This window comes from Phocoena sinus, chromosome 6 (genome assembly GCF_008692025.1).
Source record: "Phocoena sinus isolate mPhoSin1 chromosome 6, mPhoSin1.pri, whole genome shotgun sequence".
NCBI lineage: Eukaryota > Metazoa > Chordata > Mammalia > Artiodactyla > Phocoenidae > Phocoena > Phocoena sinus.
Window position 1 is genome coordinate 5,160,595 of NC_045768.1, and position 23,713 is coordinate 5,184,307.

General features: G+C 55.3%; 1 protein-coding gene and 1 long non-coding RNA gene across 2 annotated transcripts; one reads left to right on the top strand and one right to left on the bottom strand.

The window, feature by feature from the left end:
• Positions 1–14,018, top strand: FAM78A (family with sequence similarity 78 member A). Its single transcript, XM_032634757.1, has 2 exons — positions 1–743; positions 12,930–14,018. The coding sequence occupies exons 1-2, from the start codon at positions 421–423 to the stop codon at positions 13,456–13,458; spliced, it is 852 nt and encodes a 283-aa protein (XP_032490648.1). The 5' UTR covers positions 1–420; the 3' UTR covers positions 13,459–14,018.
• Positions 1,982–16,566, bottom strand: LOC116755373. Its single transcript, XR_004350342.1, has 4 exons — positions 14,192–16,566; positions 9,719–9,839; positions 5,653–5,774; positions 1,982–3,746 (listed from the first exon to the last, which is right to left on the bottom strand). It is a non-coding gene; the product is annotated as an uncharacterized LOC116755373 (long non-coding RNA).
• Between the last annotated feature and the right edge of the window lie 7,147 nt (positions 16,567–23,713).

Sequence of the window (23,713 nt, forward strand, 5' to 3'; positions counted from 1 at the left end):
GGTCTTCTGCAGCGAGGGTGGCGGCACCGCGCAGGCGACGGAGCCTTCCTTATTTATGTGCCTGCCGGCATTTGCCTTCTTCGCCTCAAGACTTCAGGGAGCGTCTCTGAGCTGCGTTCCCCGCGTGTGAGGCACAGAAGGAAGGGCTGGATGTCTGAACAACATGATTAGACATTAACCTCCAAACTTTTCTTTTTTTAACCCAAAGAATATCGGTGATTTTTGTCCACTGCTAGCAGAAGAAGAGAGAACCCAGGGCCCTTGAAATGCAGCAAAATCCTTATTTATAATCAGGCCCGAGGTAGTGATATGCAAACCCCCTCCACTCAGTGAATTTTCTATCCTATGGATATCAGTCTTGAGATTTGAGATTGGAGAGCTGTACCGTCTGCACTGGGTCCGGCAGCCTCCATCCTTTCAATGCCCGATTTTCTCTGGGACTGCTGGCCTTCCCTGGAGATCAGACTCGTACTGTGTGCCATGGGCTGTATTCAGAGCATCGGGGGCAAAGCCAGAGTCTTCCGGGAAGGCATCACGGTGATCGATGTCAAGGCCTCTATCGATCCCGTCCCCACCAGCATCGATGAGTCCTCCAGCGTGGTGCTCCGCTACCGGACACCCCACTTCCGTGCCTCGGCCCAGGTGGTCATGCCGCCCATCCCCAAGAAGGAGACCTGGATAGTTGGCTGGATTCAGGCGTGCAGCCACATGGAGTTCTACAACCAGTATGGGGAGCAGGGCATGTGAGTACTGCTCAGGAGCAAGCTTCGGGGGGCCCCTGGGATGGGGGAGCTTGGGGGTCTGGGGGTGAGCTCGGCGGGGTTAGAGAGGGGTCCCATCAGGGCCAGAGGGAAGTGTTAGGCAGACATGGAAGTGGCCTCTGATTCCTCCTTGGCCAGGTGACCTAGAGGGCTTGCCTGTTAATCAGATTCAGATTGGGGTCACGGCTCTAGGACCGTCCCTTCCACTGTCCCTGGCCCCCTGTGGTTCCCGTACCCTCCCTGCAAGACGCCCAGAAAGCAGAAGGACATTCCACCAGGTTCCTCTTTGGCAAAGCACGCATGCTGTCCCGGGTCACTAGAGAGGCGGCGGCTTGGCCCGGCTCAGACCTGCACACGCGGCAGGTACTCAGGGAAGGAGAGCTGGGCCTCTGCAGCCTCCAGATTTAGTGTGCAGGGCCCTGTGTTGGACCTGAACTCGTCCCCTGGTGTTTTCTGAGGCACATCAGGACCTGGGGGAACACCCTGCTCTGTTCCGGACGGCGTTTTGTTTGAGAGGGTTTTAGAAACCCGGTGTGCTTTTCAGTGCAGTGTTTTCTCTCTCCGCAGCAGAAGGCCACTTTATGTGGACAGCCAGTGTCTGTGTCCAGAAGGCTCCAGTGGGCCCCTAAGAGCTGAGAGGAGCCCACAGACCTCTTCTGTCCAGCCCAGTCCCCAGAATGTCCCCAGGAGGGTGTACCTCTCGGTGCGGCACCCTGAGCCCCTGGCATGTTCTCTGACCCTAGAGATGGTCATCCTGCGTGTGGCAAGAGCAGCTGTAGACAGACGGGGAGGTGACTTAACTTGAAGGGCCGCCTAAAACAGCGTGGTGACAATAGCTGTTTCTGAGCACGAGGACACTTCTGAGAGCACCAGGCAGGCCCCAAGGGCAGCCCCCCGACTTGACCCCTGTGACTCCCATGGCTGGCCATGGACACTCGCCCACAGCCTGTCTCTCGGGGTCTCTACCCTGTGCAGCATCCCTCCCCGGTCCCGCAGGTGAGGAATGGAGTAGACTTTCCGCAGGACTTGGAACTCTTCACTGATTTAAGAATATCCTGGGCTTCCCTGGTGGCACAGAGGTTGAGAGTCCGCCTGCCGATGCAGGGGACACGGGTTCGTGCCCCGGTCCGGGAAGATCCCACGTGCCGCGGAGCGGCTGGGCCCGTGAGCCATGGCCGCTGAGCCTGCGCGTCCGGAGCCTGTGCTCCGCAACGGGAGAGGCCACGACAGTGAGAGGCCTGCGTACCACAAAAAAAAAAAAAAAAAGAATATTCTGGGCCAGCTGAAATTAGAGAGGGTGGGGAAGGGACACCAAATCTTGTGGCTTCTCCACTTGATGACTGAAGTTGCAGGGGCCAACAGGAGGATCATGGAAAAACTTAAAGCTAGGTGTAACCATGACCGCCCCAGAGGTGCACATGGCGCATATCTGGACACTCATCAGGTCCCCTCGGTCCACCCGACGTCTACATCCAAGTCTAATTCTCCAAGTGGCTCTTAAACCAGGCTGGGGGCTGACTCTCCATCCCAAGAAGGGAAACGTGATTCTTAGTTATTTGCTGTGGACCTTCCCTAAGAAGCCTTAAGCCCAAAACCTCCTCAGGCTTTGCAAGGCTTCTGGGGCAACTGGCAAGACACATAGGTTTTCCTAGGGCTTTTAGGCTCTGCTTGTTTTCTTCCCTAGAAAGGGTAAGGAAGCCAGAGGGTCCTTCTGAACTTGGAAAGATGCAAGCTCCAAGAGGAAGAACGTTGGGGAAAGCTAAAGGGACTGAGTTCTGCAGAGACGGACGTGGGGTGTGGTGGGGAGGGAGTGGGCCTGGCTTGGAGCCTCAGCTTCCCCATCTGTGCACAGGGGTGGGTGGGTGGGGGATGTTTACAGAGTCTTCAAGGCCCTGTGCTCCCTTTGTTGGCTCTGAGTCCATCCGAGCGCCATGGCTGGAGACAGGCGTGCATCAGGAGAACCTGAGGTGACCTTTCTCTGTCTGTGCCAGTCCTTGGTTCCCGGTTAGAGGAACCCAGTGCACATCTAGACTGCAGTCAAGCAGACCTGGGCTTGAGTCCAGGTTCTGCCACTTTCCAGGGTGTGACCTGAGCCACTCTGACCCTCGGTTTCCTCGTCTGCAAACTGGGCCCAGTCACAGTCCTTGCGCCACGGCTTATTGAATTACGGGAGATGACATTGGTCACGCAGCCGGCACTCCGCCAAGCCCACGGTCAACAGTTACTGCAAGTGACTGTCGTCCTTAACAGTGCTATTACTGTTCTGATTCTTCTATCGGATGGGAAGTGGGTGATGGGATATGTAACGAGTTGAGAATCAGGGCCGAAATGACAGAATTTGGACAGATGTAAATTACCCTTTGTGTGGAATTTTCTCCCCAGCCCAGGTCTTCCTCTTTCACAGAGGGCCCACTCCCTGACTTTTAAGAATTTAATAATAGTGTAAGTCATGGACGATTTGAGTTTTCAAGTGGTTGAAGGCTGTTTTCCTTGAGTTCCATGTGTTTCCTTTTGTTCCCTCCCCTTCTCGGGACACGCCTTCAGCGCAGGGACCCCTGTGTCCCGCATACCTCGTTCTCCTGGGTCCACTGGACTCCTGGTTGGGATAGGACCAGCCCTGGAGAAAGGGCAGAGTTCGAGGCTCCCTGGAGGGGCAGGATGGACTGGTCGTTAATGGGCTCAGGCCCCGGGGTCAGAATTACGGCCCAGTACTGGCTCTGGGGCCTCGGCAGGTCACCTCTTGGAGGTTTGCTTTTGCCATCTGTGAACAGGGTAAGAATCCCCCTTAGGCTGCTGGGAGGATTCGGGGAGAGGACAGGTGTAGGTCACCCGTGGCTGAAATGCTGAGTTGGAAACTGCTCGATTGATTATTAATCAACAAAATTATATTAAGAAACTGAATTACCAAATAGCACGGTTCCTCCGGCCCATGGGGAGGCTCTGTATTCAACTGGCGCCCTCCGGAATAAGCCTGGACAGCTGCACCTGCTCGAATGTAAACGGAAGCATTTTGATGTGATGAAAATACCCTTCCCATCTCCCCTACCCCAAACCTCCTGTGGTAACTAAGCTTCTTCATACTTTTAAGACCCGTGATGTGAAAGAAAGTGAGGGATGGTGAGCGCTGGGATGACCAGCGGCCTCAGGCTGCCCGGAACCGTCCCCTAACTTTGCCGGGACCAGGCTGTCCCGTGCACTGCAGGATGTTGGGCAGTGTCCCTGGTCTCTAGCCACTCAATGCCAGCAGCCTCCCTCCCCCTGTTCTGACCACCAAACATGTCTCCAGACACTGCCCCATGTCCCCGGGAGGGGTGTGAAGTCACCCCTGGTTGAGAACGACTGGGCTAGACCCAGACAATTTGAAGGCTTAAAACGAAACCCACATGGGCACCGGGCTTTAATGGCCTGGGGAGGGAACGGCAATTTGGCAAAGGTTAGGTTAGGGCTTCTGTTCTTGCCAAATGGGCTTGTATTAAAAATATTAATTCCAAATACTTAAGCAAAACCCATAATACCCCCAAACGTTATCCCTGCTTGAAATTAATCTCTAATCCAGGAGGAGAACCCTTTTGAACGTCGTGGGTTGGAAATATTTGCAGTGGAACAATGCCACATGCCACCCCAGTAATACCCCGACTTACAGACGAGAGCTAGAAGACGGCGAGTGTCTTGTGCCAGCTTGAGAGGATTCTATATGGTTTGGGGTCCAACCCACAGAGCTTTCAAAGCCACCCCCCCCCCCCCCAGAACACTGTGGAATCCGCCTGCATCCACCACCCCACCCTCCACAATCCTTAGCTGCCACCTGTCAGCTGACGCAGTCTTCCGGGTGACGAGTCACAGTTTCTCCCCTGTGTGGGAGATGCTTCACGTTATCCCTAGTTTGCCCTCTTCTGGAGCCCCCAGAGAATCTGGCCCACGGCCAAGGTCAGGGTTGGTTCTGGCTCAGGGTTCTGCCACAGGTCAGGCTTGGGGTGAGGGGAGGAGAGCAGCTCAGGAGACGGGGTCTCTCTGGGTTGACAGTGCCACCCGCCTGTGCCCTTGTCCAGCCAGGCATGGCTCCAGCTCCACCGTCCACGGGTGTGGCGAGCTTGCGCCAGGCTCTCAACCTTTCTGAGCCTCGCTGTTTCCTTCTATGAAATGGGGAGAACAGTCCCTCATCGCAGGGTTGTTTGAGGGATTAAATGAGATAGTATATGTGGTCGCTCTCCATACCGTAACTAGTAATAATTCATCATCAATTACACAGTGCCTGGCAGAGAGTCAGCACAGAGATTGCCGTGTTGGAGTCATTACTGTTCTTTCTTCTCCTGGGTTGGGTTTCACATACCCGCCTACAGTATGAGAATCTCGGGCGACGAGACCTCTGAGGGTCTCTCCAGCCAGAACCTGTGGTGACATCTGCTGTCACAGGGTTATGAGGCTGGTGGGAAAGGGCTGGGCAGGGGCGGGGGGGCCTGAGGCCTCTGGCCAGGGGATGCTGGAGCTGGGGTGATGCTGTGTGGCTGCCCCAGCTCCCCGTTCACTCTCTGGTCTCCCAAGGACCCCACGAGGTCCCGATTTTATGGTGAGGCCAGGGCCGCTGAGACCTGAGGCCACTTGCCCCAGGAGGCTTGCTCTGCTCCAGTGGTCAGGGGCCGGGTCAGGAGGAATGGCCCTTGTGACCATGTGGCCTCTTCCTGCAGCCTGGGCCCGTGCAGAACAATTGAGGACGATGCTTCCTCTCTGCGAGCGGAAGACAGCCTCCCCCATCTGCGGGGCCCTGGCGGAGGCAGGAGAGGGAAGTTCTCGTTTCCAGGCTTTGGGGTGGGAGGAAGTTTGGGGGGACGGCCTGGCCCCAATAGAACTCCCCCTGGACCGGCCCCGGCCAAGCGATCGCACCCACCCTCACCTTCTGAGGGCTGAAGACAAAAGCTGGCAGCTTCCAGAGACATGTGAGGAGGCTCTGACAGCACAGCGATCAGGGAACCGGCAATGACATACGGAGATGCTTTTCGTTTCTGCTGATCGGATCTGGGTGAAAATACAAAAGATCAGTAATGCCTGCTGGGGGGCGGGGGGAGTAGACAGGAGCGGTGCTGCTCCTGGGGGTACAATTTACGCAGCTTCCGGAAGGTGAGCTTGGCTTTGTCCACGACAATTTCAAGCACACGTGCCCTTCAACTCTCTTGTCCTACTTTTAGAGTCTGTCTTAGAGAAACTGAGCCCCTGGCCTGGTGCCTGGAGTATGGCAGGCACACACAGAAATCTCCCGAGCAAGTGAATTAACGAATACGTGAATGCAGGAAGCAGGGCAGAAGGACGTATGTGTGGGGACAGAGACTCCGGCCCTGTCCATCACTGAAGAGCCACGAGCACCCCAAGTGTCCATCAGTGGGGGGTGAAACTATGGTCTGTCTCCAGGGCAGAATAGGCTGAGGCTCTTCCACATGAGGAAGAGAAGCTAGAGATCCCCTATCCTATTATCATCGTTGCATTAAAAGAAGTTGTAAAAGATGTAGGGTAGGAATCCATTTTTGTTAAAAGCGCTAGAAACGGGAACATTTACTGTGTGTATGTGCAGGGAGGATGCTCTAGAAGGATGTTTATCAGAGTGTAGCGTGGTGAGTAACCTCAGCGAGGGAGGCGGAAGCACGGAAGACAGGACTTTCGTTTCTCACTTTTTTTTTTTTTTTTTTTTTTTTTTTTTTTTTTTGCGGTACGCGGGCCTCTAACTGCTGGAGCCTGCTGGAGCACAGGCTCCGGACGTGCAGGCTCAGCGGCCATGGCTCACGGGCCTAGCCACTCTGTGGCATGTGGGATCTTCCCAGACCGGGGCATGAACCCGTGTCCCCTGCATTGGCAGGCGGACTCTCAACCACTGCCCCACCAGGGAAGCCCCATCGTTTCTCACATTTTGTACTTCTCGATGGCTTGCTTTTTTTTTTTTTAAACAAAAACAAAGCGCTGTTGGCCCTTTCCCCCTCGTGTTAGGCCCTGGGAGTGTGGCCTGGGCGAAGAAGGGTAAGGTGGGAAGAAAAAGTGGTGTTTTTTGTTTGGGGGGACCCTAGGGGCAGGCGGGGAGGGGACACCTCCAGCTCCTCCCCCAGGGAAGGGGCTCCTGGTGACCTGTCTGGTGGGCAGGGGCCAGCACAGGGGGCGGCCGCCCAGGGCAGGAGTCGGGAAACCAGGGTCCCAGTCTGGTTCGGAAGGGGGCTCTTGGGCCTCATTTCTCGTAAAATTGCAAACATTCTACAAAATTGGAACTTTTTGCAAATTGCAAAAAAACAGTAAGCTCTGTCAAATTGGGGACCAGGTGAGAAAATCCCTAAGCGCCCATCTGGCCCCCAGGAGGGCACTAAAACCAGCACTGGGCAGAAGAACCTTGTGCCCTGGGCAGCCCTCTTGCCCTCGAGCCCCAAGTCGCCATCTGTAAATGTGTTTCTTAGAGTGCCCAACGGTGCCACTTGTGGGAAGTGAAATAATATTTAGGAGAACTCGTTTCAGCTTAAGTATGACTGTAATTTCAAGCCACCTATTTATTCTAATGTGTATTAGAAAAAAATATATATATATACCCAATATATCCGGCCTGTTATTTCAAAGGTGTTCCATAGGAAAAGCTAAATTAAGTTGAGTTTTTTAAAAAAGTGATTAATTTCAAGGAAAAAAATTAAGTGAATAATAGCACAGGAGATATGTAAACAGGACCAAAATGAGGAAAGAGATGTGAAGTTTGGGAACTCTGCTCTGAGACCAGGTGCTCTGTTGTCCAGAATTCAAAATGCAGTCAGAGAGCTGGGAGAGACGAGGGCCCATGGGGGCACAAGGGTCCACCCGTGCCTAGGAGAGAGCTCAGGCCCAGGCTTGCCACCCTGCCTGGCACAAAGTAGCTGGGAAAGGTGTGCTCCCAGGGCCCTCAGACTCACACTCTAGGTCATGTTGCTCAGAGCCGTGTGTGTGCGTGCGTGTGTGTGTATTTCAGGTGAGGGTCTGTTGGAAGCCAGATGGGTAAGAACCCGTATGTGTGTGTCTACGTGTATGTGCGTGCACGTGTGTGTGTGCATATGTGTGCGTGCTGGGTGAGGGGCCGTTGGAGGCCATGGGTAAGAGCTCGCTCGGGCTGTGGGTCCTGCCTGGTGGCTTCCCTGGGTCAGGCCTCTGATGTCCCCAAGTCTCCTCTATAAAACACCCTCAGTTGCAGCCCTGGGGTAACTGAGGAGAAGCCTGTGTGGATGTATGTACGCAGGGCGCCCAGCACGTCTGATGCGCTCAGGGAACGTGACCACTGTCACCAGTGTTGCAGTGGGGACGACCAGTGCTGGGCATGGCTGTCCCAGCCGCAGCTGCTCCAGGTGAGAAAGTACACAAGCAGAGGCAGCTTTGGGCACCCTAAACTCATCACTGGGACCCCTTTGTGGGGCTCAGGCCCTGAAGGAGAAACGGGGCAGGCTGCCCACCGCCACTGATCCAGGCCACCTGCCTCTTATCGTGTCTGACTCTAGGCCGGGCACCAGGATAGATTCTGGAGGCCTGGCCCCTGCTTCTCGGCCCCTGTGGTCTGTCTGGGAGTGAGGTCGTCAACAAAGGGTGGCATGATTATTAAATCACCCCCGTGCGTGTCCCAGGAAGCAGCAGGACAAAGGTTGAATATGGGGGCACCAGGCCTCGTGTGAAGGGTCCAGGTGAGCTTCCCTGGGGGCTCCAGAGATGAGCCGTGGGTACCACTGGCTAGGACAGGAAGGGGGCGGGGGACGCTGCTCGTGGCCAAAGACGCTGAGTCCGGAGGGCACAGCCCATTAGAGGGATGGCTGGTGGGTCTGGAGCCTGGGGAGGGAGAGAGGGAGGGAGGGAGGGAGAGAGGGAGGGAGGGAGGGTGTGTGTGTGTGTGTGTGTGTGTGTGTGTGTGTGTGTGTGTGTGTGTGTGTGTGTGTGTGTGTGTGTTTGCGTGCAAGACCCTTGGCCTCACCTGCATCTGGCTTTCAGGGCCTTGGGGAGTCATGGCAGGCTTAACAGGGTTGGAGGGAGAACAGTTCCATCAGATCTCTGTTTTTAAAGATCACTCAGGCTTCAGGGAGGAGAGCATGGCAGGTGGCAAGAGGAGGCTGGGAGAGGTGAGGGGTCGTGGCCAGGGCGCAGGCAGAGCAGAAGGGGGGCAGTCTGGAGGCGAGAGGGAGTCAGGGATGGTACTGGGTGCCCAGAGGGTGCAGGCCCCCCTGGCATCACCGATGACCAGGTCAGCAGCTCTGTTTCCCTTTCACAGCATCGTGACCAGCGTCAATGGCAGGTCCCTGCAAACATCTGTTGAGTGCATGGTGGATGGGGCTGCAGAAGGAATGGGCATTGAGGGACGCTGAGGAGTCTGTCTCAGATGTGCGGCAAGGGGGCCCCAGAAAGCGTTCTGAGGTCCAGCTTCAAGCCTGGACTTGCCTGCTGTCCTCTGGGTTCCCACACCTCTGGGATGAGGGTGGGAGTGTGACAGGGCCCACGGAAGCAGGCCAGTTTCCCGGGCGTGGGGACTGCACCGTCCCACTGGGCCCCGTGCTCAGAAGGGCCCCTTGCGTGGTTCCATGCTCTGCTGTCACCGCGTGGCAATTCTTTATTTTTGAACAAGGGGCCTCCTATTTTCGCTTCACCCCCTGGTCCCACAAATTCTGTAGCCAGTGTTGCCCTAAAGACCAGCACAGGCCAGTGAGCAAAGGGGGAGGACACGGGGGAGACCAGGGCCTCCTGCTGGCCTGTAGGAGGCCTGACACGACCTGCCCTGAGGTCTGGAGAGAAGGTGCTGGGGCAGAAATGGGCGTTTGCTCGTGTTCACAAAATGCCCCTCCTCCACCTAAATCTGCCGGTTGGGCATCCGTGTGCCGGGCACGGAGCTGGGAGCCTTGCCTACACCTTTCGTTGGCATGTGCACCTGTATTGTCCTTGCTCTGCAAACAAGAAGGCTCAGGGTGTGCAGGACCAGGGTCTAAACTCACCCCTCCGCCCAGAAGGTGGAAAGCTGAGGGTCTGCCTTGAAGCCCAAGGTCATTCCAGAACAAACAGGAAGTCTTAGAGGCAGGAGCTGTATGGAATCATTCCTTTCAGAGCATGGATAATCTGAAAACATAAATGAGGTCAAAAGCCTTCAGGTCACATCAGGGCTGGCAAATCCATTAGTGTTAGAGGCAAGCGTCACTCCAATGGTCTCCGGAAGTTTCCACGTATTGCTGTTTTCTATGTACCAGGTAATATATATATTGACGCATTTAATCATCTCAAAAACCTTGAAGGTGGGTGCGGTTATCCACAGTGAACCAATGTGGGGCTCAGAGATTTGTGACTAGTAGCCGGTGGGGGGGGAGACTGGACCCGGGCTGGTCCACGTCCCTCAGAATCTGTGCCCTTAACCATGCTCCCTCCACCACCTTGACAGGGAGACTGGACCACGGGGCCCAGAGCCAGCCCAGCTGGTGTGTGATGATTTGAAAACAGACGCCCTTGGCCCTGGTTCTGAGTAATACCCCACATGAGACATGGCTGTCTGCCAGCTCATGGGGACTGTCACCCATGTGTGACTGAGCCAGCGCCTGGGCATTTGGGGGCTGGGAGGCGGAAAAGGAAACCTGAAGCTGGGGGTCAGAGGCTGAGAGAGAGAGGCCATTCTGGTGGCAACCCCGCGTCCCACAGCAAGCCAGCTCTTAGGAAGTGAAAGAGGGCAAAGGCAAGAGAAAAGGTCTTTTGGCAAGATGGCTTTCTGCCTTAAAAACAAAACAAAACAAAAACCACTTTTATAAGCAAGTGTAACCACTGTGAGAAGACAGAGGGGGTGCCTTCCACCACAGGAGGCTGGGCACGGGTGGGGCACAGGCTTCTGAGAAATTCGGGACAGGGACCCTGACCCCCTTCTCTGGTCCATGGCGGCCACCCCCGGGGGCAGCCGAATCTGCCGGCTCACGACTGTGATCTCCTCCTTGGCGTTTGATGAGCTCAGGGCCCTGGGCAGGAGATGGCCTACTAGGCAGGTGTTACCCTAATTTTGTGACCTTTTTAATGAAATAAACAGAAAAATTAGCAAAATCACATCCCTGATCATCCCTCCTGTAGTGGCCCCAAATTTGCTAACTGCTAACATTAAACGATGCATTTTTTACATTGTGATTAGATACACATAAAATTTACCATCTTAACCATTTTTAAGTTTGGCAGCATTAAGTACATCCACATTGTTGTGTGTCTATTTCCAGAACATTTTCATCTGCCCCAACTGAAACTCCGCACTCATGAAACGCTGACTCCCCCGTTTCCCTCTCCCAGCCCCTGGCAACCGCCATTCTACTTTCTGTTTCTATGAATTTGACTCTTCTAGGGACCTCATATATGTGGAATCATACAGTATTTGTCCTTTTGTGTCTGACTTATTTCACTTTGCATAATGTCTTCAAGGTTCATCCATGTTGTAGCATGTGTCAGAATTTCCTTTTTAAGGATGAATAATAATATTCCATTGCATGGAAAGACCACTTTATCCATCGTCCGTTGACAGACACTTCAGTTGTTTCCACCTTTTGGCTATTGTGAATAAGGCTGCTATGAACAGGAATGCATTTTGTAAAGGAGTATATTCTGGAGAGCACCGCTGGTGTACACAGGTGTGCGGAATTCTGGGGGCAAAGTGTCCTGATCTTTGGAATGGCAGGTGCCCAGGCCTGATTGCTTAGCTAAATCAACTTGGGAAAAAGACCCCCCCACCCCCACAGCTGTCGTTACTTTATCTGTCTGGTGGGGTGGATGTGATTGTTGATGAGTTTCTAAGGGGTGGGCTCCCCAGACGCTGCTGTGCCCCCAGCCACGTGTCCTCAGAGCAACTCAGGACAGTCCTCTTCTGTCAGAGTTATTATTATAGTAACAATAGTGACAGCAATGGTGCTAGCAGGCACCAATCACTGGCATTTGTCTTGTGCCCTGCCCTGGACTGGCATGTTCCTGCCTGTGTCCTTCCATGACCTCAGGTGGGAAGTGGGTGATGAGTCTGGGGTCCAGGGAGGGCTGGGATTTTGCCCAGGGTCTCACACCAGTGAGAGGGTGGCTGAGACTTTCAGCAAGGTCACTAGGTTTCCTGAGTCCGAGCTCTGGACAGCCCGGCTGCCAGGAGGCTGAGCCCCCTGCAGGCAGGTCGGGCTGACCAAGCGCTGCTGGTTCTCAGCCCGGCCCAAAGCTGCAACTGCAGGTTCCCCGGCAGCTGCGGCAAGTCCAGGAGGCACTGGTTGTAAAGCTGGCCCCGAGGCTGGGACTGAGAGCAGAGTTTTGAGACTGGCTGATTAGGTTTTCTTGGTTCTACTGCTCCGAAGACAGGGGCCAGCCAGGTGGGAGCCATTCTGGCTGAGCTGTGCTTCCTATTCTAGGCAGGCAGGAGCAGAAACAAGGCGGGGGCAGGGTGGGCGGTGGGGAGAAGAGGGCACCGCCCACGGTGTTGGCCTTGCTGGGCGGAGGGCCAGGGAGCCCAGGCCCACGTGTGGTGGAGGAGATGTGGAGGGGAGGGGCCAGAGCCTTGGCGAGGGCCCTGAGCGCTGGTTCCCATGCCCCTGGCCCCGGTGCTGGACACCAAAGCTCGGGGGCAGGCGGGCGTTTGACCCCGGTCACACGCTGGTCAATGAGGGGCTGAAATCACTCCCAGATGTGCCAGCCCCACGGCCACTGGGGGCCCCTAAAGCAAGAGAAAGAAACTCTCTGCCACTTGCACTCCTACCCAGGCGGCCCTGACGCGCTGTGTGGCCAGGAGAGTAGCCCCTCCCCAGCCTCTCGGGGCCAGTGGCCTCCGCCCTAACCAAGGTCACAGGGTTGCATGTGGCCGTCCCACCAGCCGCTGGGACATGGGACGGGGGGGGCACAGCGCAGGTTAGGGCCCCCCATTACTGTGTGCTGCCCCCAGGCCCCTCCCTTGAGGGCAGGGGCAGTTAGGGCTTCCCGAAGCCCAGCCAGAATCCAGCCCTGTCTACAGTGGTTTCCGGGGGAGACCAATTTGAGATGATGCAAGACAACAGGCCGTGGCTTTTGAGGGGGGCCATGTCTAGGGGAGCCCCGCTTCCCTGACCTGATGCTGGGTGTCTGTTTACTGTCTGGCCCCCTGGGGAGGTAAGCCCCAGGGACAAGGGGCTGCAGACGAGCCTGTGCGTGGCTGGCTGAGTAAACCGGCCTTCCCATCCTCAGGTCTAGCTGGGAGCTCCCAGACCTCCAGGAGGGCAAGATTGAGGCCATCAGCGACTCGGACGGGGTGAACTACCCCTGGTACGGCAACACCACGGAGACCTGCACCATCGTGGGCCCCACCAAGAGAGACTCCAAGTTCATCATCAGCATGAATGACAACTTTTACCCCAGCGTCACGTGGGCCGTGCCCGTCAGCGAGAGCAACGTGGCCAAGCTGACCAGCGTCTACCGGGACCAGAGCTTCGTCACGTGGCTGGTGGCCACCAACACCTCGACCAACGACACGGTCATTCTGCAGACACTGCGCTGGCGCATGCAGCTCAGCATCGAGGTGAACCCCAGCCGGCCCCTGGGCCAGCGCGCCCGGCTGCGGGAGCCCATCGCCCAGGACCAGCCCCAAATCCTGAGCAAGAATGAGCCCATCCCGCCCAGCGCCCTGGTCAAGCCCAATGCCAACGACGCTCAGGTCCTCATGTGGCGGCCCAAGTACGGGCCGGCGCTGGTGGTGATCCCGCCCAAGCACCGGTAACAGCCCGGGCACCCGCGAGGTGACACCCAAGTAATAACACCACGCAAACAACCCGCACGGACTCTGCGGTCGGTCAGCAAAATACAACCTTTCTACCTTCTCCAGCGGGCGGATCTCACTGTGCGAACGCGCGGGGATGGCCCCCCGCCCTCCTGGGACCTGCTTCCCTGGCGGAGGGGGGGAGACCCGGGCGGGACCGACCACTCCACGTGCGCCCTCAGTGTCACCTTGGGTCTCCTTTCCTCTCCTCGCAATTTCCGTCATTCACTTGCAACAGACTCCCTGAAACAACTGCTTTTTCTGTTCCTTTTTTTTTTTTAACGCCTCTTTAAGAGGTTCAGGGGTGGGACGAGGAGGAGCTGGTGATGAGCCTGGTCGCACCGCACCGGGGCTGATCCCACCGGGACTGATGCCACCGGGCCTGATGCCACCGGGGCTGATCCGCGGCGGCCCCGCCCGGGCAGCTCCCCTCATCCTCTGTCACGCGGCCTTATGTAGACTTGCTTTGCCAAACTTTTGCCTTAAGCCGATTTTAAAGGAAAAAACCGGAAACAAAGAGAGCAGTTTGTCTTTTCTGCTGGACTTCGCATCTTCCGCCAGAGGTGAGGGAGGAGGGGGCGGGGCTACAGATTTAGATCTAAAACGGCTGCTCGTTCTTCCGTTAGCCGAGCCGAAACCACAGGCAGATTCTGCCCCCAAAGTCCCTTCTCTCCACCCCAGGTAGAACCCTTACCCTACTCCGTGCCTGCAGAGACAAGCTGTGAGCTCGGGCTCAGGGTAGATCTGCGGGGGGCTCCTCTCTCCTCTCTCCTCTGCGGCCGGAACTTGCCTTGGGTGGGCCTAGGAGCAGAGAGGGAGGGTCCCGTGAGTTATAGGTGGAGCCCAGGGAATTCCCGGGCTCTCTGGGGGGTGCCTGCGGATGGGCTCCAAGCACCGCGGTGCTGCAGGTGAGGGCACCCACAGATGGGCATGCCTGGACCTGGTAAGGCTGGGGAGGTGGGAGGCAAGGGGCAGACCCCCTGCTGCCGGCCCTCACAGAAGCGAGCCAGCACCCACGGCCAGGGTGATGAAGTGGGCCTGGGGTTGAGGCTGGTCCTTGAGGTCACCCTCCTTCGGGTCCTGGGCCCTCTGGAGCCCCAGGACCTGGTCCTGAGTGTCGCCAAGCTTTTCTAGCAATGTCTGCCTTGAAGGCTGCTTGCAGGAGCTGAGGGGGGACACCCTGCTGAGGGAGGCCCCCTTCCTCCAAGCTTGACAAACCCACAGCTACATCGCCTGGGTTCCTCATTCAGACCGATAACGATCAAGCCCAGAAGACCGTCAGATGAGAGAAATAATCCATCTCTACTGCAGCTGAGCCGTATGTAGGAGCCCCAGGGACAGCGTGGGCGGGCGTGGTGCACGGAGTCCCTGCTCTGCTCCTTTACCCACGGGCTACTGTAGTTATTCGAGGGGTGCTTAACGTCCAGCCATCGTCCTGACGGGACGCGTGCGGCTCTCCTGGAAACTCTGGACGGGAAACAGCTTCGTGCGGCCGGCTGCCGGCCTGGTGCTTCGGGAACCCCTGTCAGGACCGGGACGGGACCTTCCCCCTGGAAAGTGCCAGTTCCCCCTGGTGTGTTCGGAGGGAGGCCTGCCACCCAGAGAGGCCACAGCCTCAAGTGAGGGGCATGATGGGTCCCAGCTGCCCGCCCCCCGGGCACAGGCTGCGGAGGGGTCAGGGTGGCAGTGGCTGGCTGCCGCGGACGGGACCTGGCCTCCTGATGGCACGGCCCTTCTCTGCACTCAGGTCTTTCTTGCACTACAAAGGAGAAAGGGCCCTGGGCGAGGGGTCAGGGACCGGAGTGCTGGTTCTGGGCTGGGTCATCGCTAAGGAGTTCTTACTAGGGTAGGGGTGGGTGTAGGAACCAACAGTAAGTGGTGGTCCTGAGCTGTCTGGGGGCAGAGTCCCCCAAGCCCGCGCTTCCTGCGTGTGAGCAGGCCCTGGGCAGGGGCCCACGGCTGGGCCCGTTGGGAGGAGCCCTGCTGCCCCGCCCCACCCCGCCCCTCACTGCCCGGCCCCTTGCTCTCTGCCCCTCCTAGCCTTTCGGAAGACAGGGCTGGGAGGGCCCTGGGGAGGCTCCAGGTCCCGCTAAGGAAGCTCGGCTTAGCTTGGGTCTGGTCCCTCGGCTTCTCATGTCAGGAACGCAGAGCGCAGGCTTCTCACCTGGGTCCCCGATCCCTCTGGTGTCCCCCTCCCCGGCGTGGACACACTCCTCCAGCAATAAGGACCGTCTGTGGTCGTGGAGAGTACTGTGAAAACAGACCAATGCACTTACTAGGAGGCACAAGACCCTTGAAGAAAATGTAAAATGAACCTTTTTAAAACAACAACAAATATTCACAAAGAGAAATAAAATGTAATTTTCAAGTAGGCCTGGCTAGGAGCTGGATGCTTCTGAAGTGGCGGTTCATTTGGGGGCTGACGGCTCTGGATCTCTGGCCTGGGGAATGAATGTATCTGGGGGGGGGGGGGTGGTATATGGCTGGAGCCTGGGGGTTCTGGTGCTAAGGGCCTTGGAGGAACCCAGGAGGAGGTGGGCCACTTCACAGATGGCATCCTCTGTTCTCCACAGCTCTGGACCTCAGTCCCCACCCAAAGTGCCCCCTGGTTGGGGCCCTGTGTGGAGGAGGGGCAGGAGACTTGGATGTGCAGCTAGGACTTGGGGGCAGCTTGGCTTTTTGGCAAACAGTAGAAACCTGTGTGACAAGAGGGGTTAGTGTTTAGACTGGGTCCTTACCCACAGACTTGCAAACCTGTCTTCACGTGGAGACGCGGCTGCTAAGTCAAGGTCAACCTAGGCCGTGGCCCTGCACCTGCCCTTGCCTGTAGCTGCTGAAAGGGGTCGTGTGGCCAGAGCACTGATGGTAAATATCTTCTCCTCCTATTGGAACCTCCTTATGGAAGGATGAGAGGTGGGGCAGCCCAGAGGTCTGGAGTGGATGTGGGCTCTGAAGGTGGACCATGGATTCAAGGTCATTGTTGTGAGTCTGGGCAAGACACTGAGCCCCTCTGACCCCGTTTACCTTGTATGGACGATGGGGGTTCTCTGAGTAGCCGCCTCCTACCTGACACAGTGAGAACACCCTATTCTACTCGGTTGCTGGGTGTTAACTCACCAAATCCTCACAACACCCCAGATGTTATCCCGATCCCCATTTCACAGATGAGGAAACTGAGGGAGAGCCGAAGTCGAGAAGCTGCCCAAGGCCACGCACCTGGGAAGATGCAGAGTCAGGATTTGAACCCCGGCCCCAGGGCCCAAACCTTCCCCTGTGTGCTCTCAACCTCAGCGAGTCATTGTGGAGCACACGTTCTGGGATCAATAATTAACAGCACCTATTAATAAGAAGAACCCCCCCGCCTGTGGCTCACTCCATGCTGGGTTCCCCAGGCAGCAATTGCCTTCCTCCCCCGCCACAGGAAGTCTGTGCTGTCAGTTCTCCGTGGCCCACGGTGAGCCCGCTCGGTCCCTGCCTGTGAGGGGCTGCCTGGTCAGTTGCAGGCCGCGGGCTCGTCGGCTGGGTGGGCGGTGGCCTCTCAACATCGCCACGGAGCACGAGGGGCCCCGTTCACTCTGGGCATCGGGGAGCTGGTTTCTTCCCTGGGCTTCCCACACTGCAGCAACCCAACGGCATTCTGCATCCTATCTCCTGGGTGTCTCTCCTCTGAGACACCAGAGCAGGAAATTGCATAATAGGCTCCACTGGCCGCCCTCCACCCAGATGGCTTATGGGTGGTGCAGCTCACTGTCGTGGTTTGGCTTTCGATTGTGGATTCAGCTCCTGCGCTCTGCCTGTGAGACCATGGTGTGTGCGTGTGCGTGTGCGTGTGTGTGAACAGAGAACGGGGTGCAGCCCCGGCCAGTGGCAGGAGGGAGCTGAGCCGGATCCCATCAGGGTTCAGAGTTGCTCAGGCAATCGAACCTTCACACTGACATGGCAGGACGCTCAGACGGCTGCCTGCGTTTGGGGGTAACATTTGGGAGGGGAATGCGCAGGGGGAGTGGTTACGAGTAAAATGGATTCCAAGTGGCATTTCGTCACACAGTGGAAGCCTCCAGCCTCTCAAGCTGATAGCAGGTTAAATTTAGAAGTCCCAGACTGGGATGAGACACAGACACCAGGCTCCAGCCAGCTGTTGCAGCGTTCTCCCCACCCCCGCCAGGAGCCAAGGCCTGGGGAGCCGGCCGTCCAGGCTGGGCCAGGCCGACCTGCCCCAAGACGCCCGGAGAAACAGGCTCACTGCAACCTCACACCCAGCCTGCCTTCTACCAGTAAAGTCACTTCTGGGTAGAGCCCAACCTCCGCTCTGGACAAAGAGTCCCTGTAGGTTCGGCCCTGAGGCCTAGAAGGAAAACCCCATTTGGGTCCAAGAGGGAGACAGCTTGCTGGCAGCTGCAGAAAGGCGAAGGCGGGTGGCGCTCTCAGGCCCCTGGACATTTCTAATGGCCCAGGCACTCTCTCGCACCTGCGGCTTGAGCTGTCTCTTGGTCCTCATCTATCCTGCCTGAATGGCCCCAAAGAGACCGTTTCCCACCTGGTTGGGGTCCGGGCCCTCAATTAAGGCAAACATTGTGGGTAGCAACAGGCCACAGTGCCCACACACCATCCACTAAGGACACATCCGAATCATCGACACGACGAAATCCCCCAAGACAAAGCGCATGCAAAGGGCGAGCGCTTGGCTCTTCCACGGCCCCTTTCTGACCCCAAACCTCATCGAATGGTACCCCGTTTACAGATGAGGAAACTGACCCTCCCAGAGGGCCGAGGGTCTTGCTAAAGATGCCTCAGCTGGGAAGTCACAGAGCTGGGCTGCTTTCCAATAGCTGTCTTTTGACGCGGCTCTGTCGCTGCTTTTTTGGCTACACCATCCCCAGCTCTTCCACACCCCGATTCTACCACACTGCTCTTAACCATTCCTTCATTAACTGGCACAGAAGGTCCCTGAGCACGGAGCTTCGCACGAGTCGTCAGCAGCCCCGCTGGCACTGGAAGAAGGAAATTACTGAACGCAAAAAAACACATCTGAGTGATGAGCTCCGCCTCTGCGCCTGTGTCTAGAGAGGCACATGCATGCAGTTGACACCGGTCCTGGCAGAAGCCGGCCCGGCTCCGACCCGGCAGGCCTTCCCCACTTGTCCCTGCCGACTGGAACGCAGAGACGGGATTAGTTCCTCCAGCGGCTCGAGCCCAACTTCGGTTTCGGTGCCACTGCTACCAGGCTCCTATTTTATGGTCCCTTTTAAAATCAGACACATGAAGGGGGGTGTGGCTCGGTGTTTACAGCAAACGGGACGCAGTTCGAAGCCCTGCGCTATTCCTGGCTGCCACTTGTCTTGCTGAGTGAGGTCGGGCTGGTCGCCAGACCTCCCATGCCTGTTTCCCAATCTGCAAGCTGGGACACGCACCCCGAGCCTTCCCTCCCCTGTCGGGACCCAGCCAAGCGTAGGGGTGGTGTGCTCGGTATTGAATGTGCAGGAGGGGCTGCCTGAAAACGGTCATGCTGGACCCTGGTTTATATTAGAGACCAGAGACGTCTCTCTTTCATTGTGGCTAAAAGTCATGGCAACATCCCGATGACAGGACTTGGTTATTCAGGACTGAGCATCTTTAACAAACACACACCGAATGCCAGCCCGTCAGCCAGACAGGTGTGTTAAAAAAACTTTTTTCACGGCTTTAGTGAGATATGATTCACATACCATATGATTCACCCACGTAAAGTGTATAATTCTACGGTTTTTAGTATCTTCACAGAGTTGTGTAGCCATCACCAGTAAATTTGGGGATATTTTCATCTCGAAAAGAAACCCTGTACCTGTTAGCTATCACCCGCCGCCCCTCTCCCCAACAACCCAGACCTAAGCAGCCACTCATCTACTTTCTGTCTCTATAGATGTCCCTCTTCTCATTTCATGCAGATGGAATCACGTGATGGGTGGTCTTTTGTGCCTGGCTTCCGCACCGAGCACGTTTTCAGGTTCACCGTGCTACGGCACGCACCAGCACCTCCTTTTTGACAAACGCACTTTTGATCATCTCCCGTGAATGAGGTACTTTGCTGGGTGCCTGAGAAGCAGCAGCCTGGAGCATACAGTCCCGAGGAGAAGACAAATGAAATGTTACAAAGGACTAGCGCGATGCTGACAGTCAGCAGGGACTGCGAAGGGAGGTGGGGAAGGCTTCCCCGAGGAAGAGGCCTTTTCGAGGAGACTTGGAGAATGGACCGGAGAGTCTGGGCCTTGTGAGCGCGGGGAGAGGAAGCAGGGCTGCCTGGAGAGGCTCTGAGTTAGGAGAGCGCCCTGGGGGCTGCAGACCAACTGGAGACACAGCAGCCGGGTGTAGAGCCAGGCCTGGTGAAGGAGCTCCTGTTATTTTAGGAGCAACGAGGGAAGGGGGTGCCTGCTTACGCCCGGGGTAAGCGTGCGGCAGCGGCAGCAGCTTTCTGGAAGGTGCCCATCACTCGTGAATGACTGAGAAACGATTCCGTGAAGGAGAGAACGATGGAGGCCACGTGCAGGAGCCCCTGCCTGCCAAGGGGAGCTCTCGGGCCTCCCCAGATGGCAGCTCCTGTTCCCTCTGACACAGCCGGCTGCACAGGCAGGAGAGGGTCACGGCAACCTCAGCGGGGTTTGCAGGCCTGCTCCACCCCTCCCTGGCCATGTGACCTTGAGCAAGATATACGGATACGGTTATGGAGAATGGGGATAAACGTGGTTGCTTAATGAGGTTCTGGTCCAAGATGGTGGCGTAGGAGGACCCTGAGCTCACCTCCTACCACAGGTACACCAGAATTTCAACTATTTACGGAAAAACTATTCAAGAGAAAGACCAGAATCTAGCAGAAAAGATCTATGACTAAACATATAAAGTGGGGGGACTTCCCTGGTGGTCCAGTGGTTAAGACTCTGCCTTCCAATGCAGGGGTCCCGGGTTCGATCCCTGGTCGGGGAACTAAGATCCCACATGCTGCACGGTGCGGTCAAAAATTTTAAAAAGTAAAAAAAATTAAAAAAAAGGATATAAAAGCAGGAATCACAACGAGACGGGCAGAGGAGGCAGAGTCGTAGTATAGGAAAGACACACACCACTGGGTGGGTGACCCAGAAACGAGAAAATAATTACAACTGCAGAGGTTCCCCTCAAGGAATGAGGGGTCTGAGCCCCACATCAGGCTCCCAGCTCTGGGGTCCTGCAATGGGAAGATGAGCCCCCAGAACATCTGTCCTTGAAGGCCAGCAGGGCTTACATTCAGGAGGCCCAGAGGACTGCGGGGAATATAGGAACTCCACTCTTAAAGGGTGCACACAAAATCTCACACACTCTGAGACCCAGAGCAGAAGCAGAAATTTGAAAGGAGCCTGGATCAGACCCACCTGCTAACCCTGGAGAGCCTCCCAGAGAGGCAGGAAGCAACTGGAGCTCCCCCTGGGGACACAGATGCCAGCAGCAACCACTTCTGGGAGCTCCTTCTACCATGTGGATGGCGAGGGCCATGTTGGAATCCTCCCTCCAGCTTATTAGTGCTGGGACCTGCCCCTGCCCACCAGCCTGTCGGCGCCTGTTCTGGGACACCTCAGGCCAAGCTGCTAGCTGGGCAGGAACACGGCCTCACCCACCAGTGGGCAGGCTGCCTTAAGATCCCCTGAGGCTACAGCTGCTGTCCCTGGACATGGCCCTGTTCACCTGAAGGCCCAGGACTCGGCCCCCCACACCAATGGACGGGCACTAGACCTAGGATTCCTAGGGCCCTGCAGCCAGAGATTCCAGGACCCAGCTCCACACACCAGTGGGCAGGTACCAGTCCTGGAATCCCTTAGGCCCTGGCTCTGCCCATAAGTGAGCCAGATCTAGCTACAGGACCAGCTTCACAGACAAGTGGGCAAGTATTAGACTCAGGAAACCCTGGGCCCTGGCCTGCCCACTGGTGGGAGAATCCCAGTCCCAGGACCACTACAGCCCTGCAACCTGCCATAGCAGGACCCAGTCTACCTACTGGCAGGCTGGCACCAGCTCTGGGACCCACTGAGCCTTGGCCCTCCCTACCAGCAGGCCACCACCAGCTCTGAGACACCTTGGGCCCCTCAGTCAGTTGCCCTGGGATTTCACCCCACTCACCAGTGGGCCAACACAAGCTCTGGGACCCCTGGGTCCTGCAGCCAGAGACTCCAGGACCAGACTTTGCCCACCAGTAGTCTGGTACTAGCCCTGAAATCTCCTGGGCCCCAAATTCACCCACTATCAGTGGTCACCAGCCCCAGGACCACTGAAGCCCTGTGGTCTGCCTTGTCAGGACCCAGATAACACATCAGCAGGCTGGCACCAGCCTGGGACCCTCCAGGCCTGGGCCCCACCCACCAGTAGGCCAACACCATCTGTGAGATACCTTGGACTCTTCAGCAAGCCACCGTGGGATCTAGCCCCACTCACCAGTGAGCCAGCACCAGCTTTGGGACACCCCAGAACCTGAACCCAGCTGTGTCATGAACTGCCCCCCCCCCCCCCGCCGCCTCCACCAGCAGGGTGACAATAGCTCTAGGAACTCTGACCTTACAACCACCCACCTCAGAACCTGGTTCTGCCCACTAGTGAGCCAGCACTAACCCCAGGACTCACTTCAGATCTAAAGACACACACAGACTGAAAGTGACGGGATAGAAAACAGTATCCCATGCAAATGGAAATCAAAAGAATGCTGGGGTAGCAATACTTATATCAGACAGAATAGACTTTAAAACAAAGACTGTAACAAGAGACAAAGAAGGACATTACATAATGATCAACGGATCAACCCAAGAAGATATAACAAATTGTAAATATATATGCACCCCAAAAAGGAGCACCAAATACATAAAGCAAATATTAACAGACATAAAGCGAGAAACTGACAGCAACACAATAATAGTAGGGGATGTTAATTCCCCACTTAAACCAACGGACAGATCATCCAGACAGAAAACCAATAAGTAAACATTGGCCTTAAATGACACATTAGACCAGATGGACGTAATAGATACATATGGACCATTCCATCTAAAAGCAGCAGAATACACATTCAAGTGCACATGGAACATTCTGCAGGACAGATCACAAACTAGGCCACAAAACAAGTCCTGGTAAATTTAAGAAAAGTGAAATCATATCAAGCATCTTTTCCGACCATAATGCTAGAAGACTAGAAATCAAGTAAAAGAAAAAAACTGCCCCCCAAAGACATGTGGAGGCTAAATAACATGCTACTGAACAACCAATGGGTGACTGAAGAAATGAAAGGAGAAACAAAAATACCTGGAGACAAATGAAAATGAAAACACAATGTTCCAAAGTCTATGGGATGCAGCAAAAGCAGTTCTAAGAGGGAAGTTTATAGTGATACAAGCCTACCTCAGGAAACAAGAAAAATCTCAAATAAACAACCAAACTTTACACCTGAAGGAACTGGAATAACAAACAAATAAAACCCATAGTTAGTAGAAGGAAAGAAATCATAAAGATTGGAGCAGAAATAAATGAAATAGAGACCAAAAAAATAGAAAAATCAATGAAACTTAAGAGCTGGTTCTTTGAAAAGATAAACAAAATTGATAAACCTTTAGCCAGACTGATCAAGAATAAAAGAGGGCCCAAATCAATAAAATCAGAAATGAAAAAGGAGAAGCTACAGCTGACACCATGGGAACACAAAGGATCATAAGAGACTACTATGAACAACTACATGCCAATAAAATGGAAAATCTAGAAGAAATGGACAAATTTCTAGAAATGTACAATCTCTCAAGACTGAACCAGGAAGAAATATGAAACGTGAACAGACCAATTATCAGTAATGAAATTAAATCAGCAATTTAAAAAACTCCCAATAAACACAAAGTCCAGGACCAGATGGCTTCACAGGTGAATTCTACCAAACATTTAGAGAAGAGTTAACACTTATTTTCTCAAACTATTGAAAAAACAAATTGCAGAGGAAGGAAATTCTGAAACCATTGACAAAACGAAAAGACAACCTACTGACTGGGAGAAAATATTTGCAAATGATATGACTGATAAGGGATTAATATCCAACATATATAAACAGCTCATACAACTCATTTTCAAAAAAACAAACAACCTGAATAAAAAATGGGCAGGACAACTGAACAGACATTTTTCCAAAGTGGAAATGCAGATGGCCAACAGGCACAGGAAAGATGTTGAGCATCACTAATCATCA

Bases quoted from the DNA above. Each gene is read 5' to 3' on its own strand.
- FAM78A (XM_032634757.1), top strand. From the start codon at position 421: ATGCCCGATTTTCTCTGGGACTGCTGGCCTTCCCTGGAGATCAGACTC. The intron at 744-12,929 runs GTGAGTACTGCT...TCCCATCCTCAG, and splicing joins CAGTATGGGGAGCAGGGCAT to GTCTAGCTGGGAGCTCCCAG.